The sequence below is a fragment of the Lynx rufus genome, unplaced genomic scaffold (assembly GCF_022079265.1).
Source record: "Lynx rufus isolate CCGP_SWC_20201006 ecotype Redwood Valley unplaced genomic scaffold, mLynRuf1.p SCAF_2, whole genome shotgun sequence".
NCBI classification, from domain to species: Eukaryota; Metazoa; Chordata; class Mammalia; order Carnivora; family Felidae; genus Lynx; species Lynx rufus.
This window is the reverse complement of record NW_025814834.1, coordinates 189,518,634-189,524,633: the sequence shown is the minus strand read 5'-3', so window position 1 is coordinate 189,524,633 and position 6,000 is coordinate 189,518,634. Positions and strand designations below refer to the sequence as shown.

Genomic DNA, 6,000 nt, shown 5'->3' with positions numbered 1-6,000 from the left:
GAAATACTGTGGGATGCACATGATCACTTTTCTTCTTTCATGAGACCAACTGTGTTCCAGATAAGGGTCCAGCGTGGGTCCCAGCATAAGGACAAACTAGAATATAGCCAAGTTGACCTGCCATGAACATGTAGGGTATTTCAAGAAAAAAACTTTGCTGTCGTAAGACACTTTGAGATCATCTGTTACCACAGCCTAACCTAGCTGACATATTTACTGTATTACCACATGTATTAAACACTGCTATTTGTCCCCTTAACATCTATTCTCCTTTCATTCCTCCTAAGAAAACCCCCATTTTGCCCAGGTTATTCACCTAAGTCTACATGTGCTTGGGGAAAAAAAGTCTAATTCTCAGCCACAGGGGCGAATCATAATTAATTTAAGCCATTCATGATAGTTTCTTCCTCCTTGATGGTGACTGGTTTAGATGTCAGCATATGAGATCATGGGAAGATGGCTTGAAGAATTCCAAGACAGGTTTTCCTTGATAATGAAAGGGATACATGGGAAGAAACAGTCTCTCTACTTCTGCCAGATGTTACGTGTATGCATGTGTTAGGTGGAACTGTGGCAACCATTTTGTGACTACGAGGGGCACTAACCTAGGAATGTCAGAGTGACAAAACGGAAAGAATCTGGGTCACTGAGAATGTTATTTAGCTGTTAAATGAACTAAATCTAAAGCTGCCCTACATGCCACATGAGATAATATATTTTCCTTACTGTTTAAGAGAGTAGAATCTAGGGGCGCCTGGGCGGCTCAGTCGGTTGAGCGTCCGACTTCAGCTCAGGTCATGATCTCGCGGTCCGTGAGTTCGAGCCCCGCGTCAGGCTCTGTGCTGACCGCTCAGAGCCTGGAGCCTGTTTCAGATTCTGTGTCTCCCTCTCTCTCTGACCCTCCCCCGTTCATGCTCTGTCTCTCTCTCTCTCAAAAAATAAATAAACGTTAAAAAAAAATTAAAAAAAAAAAAGAGAGTAGAATCTGGAATGGAGGGGGAAAGAGTGAGTTTGGCTTTAGGTATGTTGAGATAATGGCAGGACAGCATTCTGTTTTATACTGCTGAAGCTCAAAAGATGTCAGGATTCAATGTGAATTTGGGAGTCATCTATGGAGAAAGTTACATAACATAATACATCTGGGAAAAATAATCCTAAACCTGGGACCATATCTCTGTGCGTGAGGAATTTCCGTAATATAACAAAACGTTACACCTATACAAGCATAGCCATCTCCTAACGGGATATGCCGCTGTCCCACATCCTCACCTGTCACCCATCCTAGAAAAGGGAGACCACAGGGGTGGTATTAACTTGCTAGCAAGGAAGAGCAAAGACAGTGAGGAAGCAGACCCTGCTCTCCTCAAGCCTGGATATGCACCTGTATCTTCATATGACTTAAGTATTCTAGCCTCGTATAGATAGCTATGGACATAGATGATAAGCAACTTCTAAATTTACAGACCCTTATACAGTTTTCAGTAAACAAGTGTGCCAGCACTCTATGGTTCGTCATCTCATAGACATGCTATGTGTGATACTGCAAAAGCCCCATAGGAAGCACCAGGGTCAACAAGGTGAATACCATGGAGCATCAAGGAAATGGCCAATGTAGAAGACAGAGTCTCTAGTGCCCAAACTCATCTGTGGTTAGAAGATATTTTGGGGGGGGCACCTGGGGGGCTCAGTCAGTTGAGGGTCAGACTTCGGCTCAGGTCATGATCTCATGGTTCATGAGTTCCAGCCCTTCATCCAGCTCTGTGCTGATTGCCTGGAACCTGCTTTGGATTCTGTGTCTCCCTCTCTGTTGCACCTCCCCCTCTCACACTGTCTCTCAGAAAAATAAATAAACATTAAAAAAATTATAAATAAAAAAAAGAGAATTTTTGGAAATTACTAATCCATAGGGCACTAGTGTACTGATTCTTTAAGAAAATACATGGTAGTGGGGGGGGCATTTTGCAACACAAAAGGATTTAGTTAACCTTGCTTGAAAAAGAATTAATTTTTGAAATTCTATTTAGATATAACTTTTCCAAAGGCACATCTAGTGGGGTAAATGCACACATCTGCATGATATTTACAGTGAAGCCTGTACCTTACCTGAGACATCTTAAGATGGGTTTCCAAGTCGTCACTGCTGGGCCTGCCTTGAAATTACTCTTGCTTCCCTAAGCCAAAAAAAAAAAAAAAAAAAAGACATATATTTTAATGAGCTGGAAGAGCAATTGCGATCTTCAAAGATGGCTAACTTCAGTCTTGCAGTTATTTAGAAGGGATCTGGCTTCAAACATTGTTTGCAGGCAGAATCTGCAATTGGCTAGGACCGAGGACGGTATTTAAAGATGACTCAGTTGTACGGCCTGTGGGGGTGGAGAGAGGGAAGACCAGCCAGTGGTCCTTCTAAAAGGACTCTTAAACCCGTTTTCGTCACATTGAGGTTCTGAGGCCCACAGCCGCCGCAAACTAGTTGGGGGTGTCCAGTGCAAGAAAATCTGAGACCCTGAGAAACGTACCTTCAAATTATCTGAATGGGAGGCGGCTAAAGCCTAATCCCCCTCAACACCCCCCACCCTCCACCCCAGCTCCAGGCCGGGATTTCGGCAGAGAATTCCGAGGCCAGGGTCCAACTGGGGGCCTTCCCGGGTGACCTTCGCCAGGCCCCAGAATCCCCCTTGGGATGTCCCTGAGGCCCTGCCCGGGACTCTGCTAGGGCCCACCGGTGCCCCTCGGACCCCGCTGCTCGCGACCGCGTTTGGGACGCAGCCCGCCGCCCGCTGCGCATCTTTAGCGGGGTAGCGGGGACACCCTCTCCGCCCCGCGGGCCGCCGCCCCGGCCCCTCCCGCTCCCGCCGTCCCACCCCGGCCGGCGACGCCACGCCCACCGGGGTCCCGGGCGGGGCGGGGATGCCCTCCGGCTGCCGCGCTAGTCGCCCGCCTGCCACCCGCGGACTCCCCGGGGCCCGTCCGCCGGGCGCCGCCCCTCCCCCGTCCGCCGCAGGCCCCCGGCCCCGCCGCCCCTCCCGGGCGCCGCCCGCGGAGGCCGCCTCTGCAGCTGGCCGCGCGGCCGGCCCGCGCCCGCCGCCGCGCGCTGATTGGCTGGCCCGGGCCGGCGGCGGCGCTGAGTGGCCGGGCAGATTCGCTGGGTCAGGGCTGCAGAGGCGCCTGGCGCACCGGCGGGAGCGGAGCCGCGGCTCGCGCTCGCCCGGGACGCCGGCCGCCCGCCCGCCCGCCAGCCCGAGCGAGCGGCCCGGGGCGTCGAGGGGGCCCGCGCCGCGCCGGGCGCCGCCGCCCTGGCCGCCATGTGCTCCCAGCTCTGGTTCCTGACGGACCGGCGCATCCGCGAGGACTACCCGCAGGTGCAGATCCTGCGCGCTCTCCGTCAGCGCTGCTCCGAACAGGACGTGCGCTTCCGGGCGGTGCTCATGGACCAGATCGCCGTCACCATCGTCGGCGGCCACCTCGGTGAGCGAGGCGGGCCCCGGGAGGGCGGGGAGGCGCGCCGGGGTCCCCGGGAGCCGGCCGGTGGGCGCGCGCACCCGGGCCTCCCCCAGCCAAGTCTCCTTCGGGCCCCCGCAGACCAGCCGCCCTCCCCCGCGAGCCCTCCTAGGGTTGGAGAAAGCCCCTAACCTTGAGAGCTTCCTTTGACCACCACCATCTGCTCCGAGACCAAGATTTGAGAACGGAATTTCACGTACTTAGGGGACTTTGTTTTGGGAGGAACTCGAATTCACCTGAAGCCGTCTGGAGGTCCGAGGAAAATTTGCAAATTCCGCTCGCATCCATACCCTGTCAGTATAGCTTTATGGAAACCCTCACTAAATTTACAAAATTGCCATTAAGGTGAATGTTTTTAAAAGTTTTCTAGGAGCGTGTAAGCGTCAGTAATGCACTACATAGAATGTCATTCCCAGACTAGGAACCTACATAGGGGAAGACATTTACGATTGGAGTCACCTCTTGAGTATGTAAGTGGGAGAGTGGACCGTTGATGGCTTCTCTTTAAACTCATCCTCCTTCCTAAAAGTGTTGAATTCTGATTCCAGAAAAGCCAAGATTTCAGGTACAGACCATTCTGGCCTCAGATTTCTCTATGCTGTGTCCAAGAGGCATTTTTTGGGTAAGACATGGTTATCATCTGTGACCCTGACCTCAAAAGGTTAAGTATGTTTTTAGATATTCTTAATTATCTTTAATACAAGCAGTCTCTGACAGGAATCCGTGGCTTAGGAACCTCCCTCTGGTTTGCAGTTTGAGTCGCTCCAGCCTCCACTCTGGAAGTAATCCAGCTACTTCAGGGGGATCAGATGTAGGGCTGGGGGTGAGGGGAATAGGGGCCCAGTTCCGGGTGCTTTTTGGGACACCATTCATAATATTTCAATCATTCCTGGTTAAATAAGCTCATAATTTGTTACTCTTCTTTAGCAGAGGAAAGGGATTCCAAATTCTGAACAGGATACTTACAGGCATTTTGAATGTGACCTGTGTAGAATGTATCTGTTCTAGATGCTTCATCCATAAATTTATCTAAACCCTTCATAAGTAATATCAGATTATATAGCCTGCTGGAGAAATATACTGTAAACATTAGGTGTCACACATTAATCTAAAGCAATGTGTCATCTATAAGGGGTACTCTCTATTCCTGATTTGTTAAAACGCTTAACAGTTAATGTAGAGTTAGATTCCTGAATAAGGGTTCTGCAAAGCTGAATTCTTACCACAGCTTTGCTACTAACAAGTATCTTGGCTTTACCTTGGCCAGGTCCCTTTATGTCTTTGAATCTCAGGTTTCTTGTTTATAAAACTAAGTGGTTCTTGCAGCTCCAAAATTCTTAAATGGAACAATCTGTTATATTTTACTGATCTAGATCTAGTATACATTTTTCTACCCCCAAGGTCAGTTTGTTTGCTCTTCATTTTATTTATTTATTTTGCAGCTTGTAAAGATGCCATTTTTGAGATATAGTCGTTGAAATTCCACATCATATTCCTGTTGTAAACCCATCACACATTCTGTGAAAGAGTAGGGAAGTGCTGTTTTGTATCTAAAATCCCCTTTTAGGGGTGCCTGGCTAGCTCAGTTGGTAGAGTATGTGGCTCTTGATCTTGGAGTTGTGAATTTGAGCCCTATGTTGGGTGTAGAGATTACTAAAAAATTTTTTAAAACATTTTAAAGAATTCATCCCAGAAAAAGAGAAAATTAAATTCTCGGTGCTGCAGAAAGCATTTAAACACTTCTGTTCAGTGTCTTAAAAGTTTATAGGAATTTATGTGTGACTGTATCTCAATCTATTCACAAACTAGGAGTTACTTCTTCTTACAGTAGAAGAAAATATAGTTATTTGCCTAGTTAAAGGAGAAACTGAAGACAGGTATTTTTTGAAGCAGTTTTAATCTTTTGCTAATTCAGAGATAGCCACACACAATTTATATAATATAAAACAAACCTATCAGATAACTATTTCCTCCGTCCAAAGGAAGGGTGTGAAGGGTGATCTCGTTTGCTTGTTCAGTGCTGTAGAGATGACTGGAATAGTGTCTTACAATAATAGGCACTCAATATATATTTTTGAGTGAATAAAGATATGCACTCTATTTCCCAGTTTCTTCTGTAGTCAAACTATAGAAAAGACTTGGTGATTGGCTGAGCCAAGTATTCTTCTGAAATGAACTCTAGAACTTACTGGCTTTGAAATACAGAAATAGTTACTGATATTAATGCCATTTCCCATTTGAAAGTTATTGAGTGAGAGCTGGGGAAGCCTTTGGGATTGTCCATCCTGACCCTTTCGTTTTACAAACGGAGAACCACACACTCAAATATACTCAGTGCCACCCAGCTGGTAAGCAGCAGCGACAGTTAAAGACATGGTCTGATTTCCAGCTGTGGATACGGAATAAGTCTGTGCTGGGGCATCCACAGCCTGTAGTACCTTTTCCTGTGGATGTGGAATTGAACTGAATTAAATTACATTGAGGCTAGAGCGTGACTTTTCA

General features: G+C 47.8%; 1 protein-coding gene across 1 annotated transcript in view; it reads left to right on the top strand.

Moving 5' to 3' along the window:
* Positions 1-3,302: 3,302 nt before the first annotated feature.
* Positions 3,303-6,000, top strand: part of RIMKLA (ribosomal modification protein rimK like family member A) — a 29,965-nt gene continuing 27,267 nt past the window's right edge. Inside the window, exon 1 of the mRNA XM_047082206.1 lies at positions 3,303-3,465. Coding sequence (XP_046938162.1) covers positions 3,303-3,465 — 163 coding nt within the window. The remainder of the gene's footprint in view (positions 3,466-6,000) is intronic.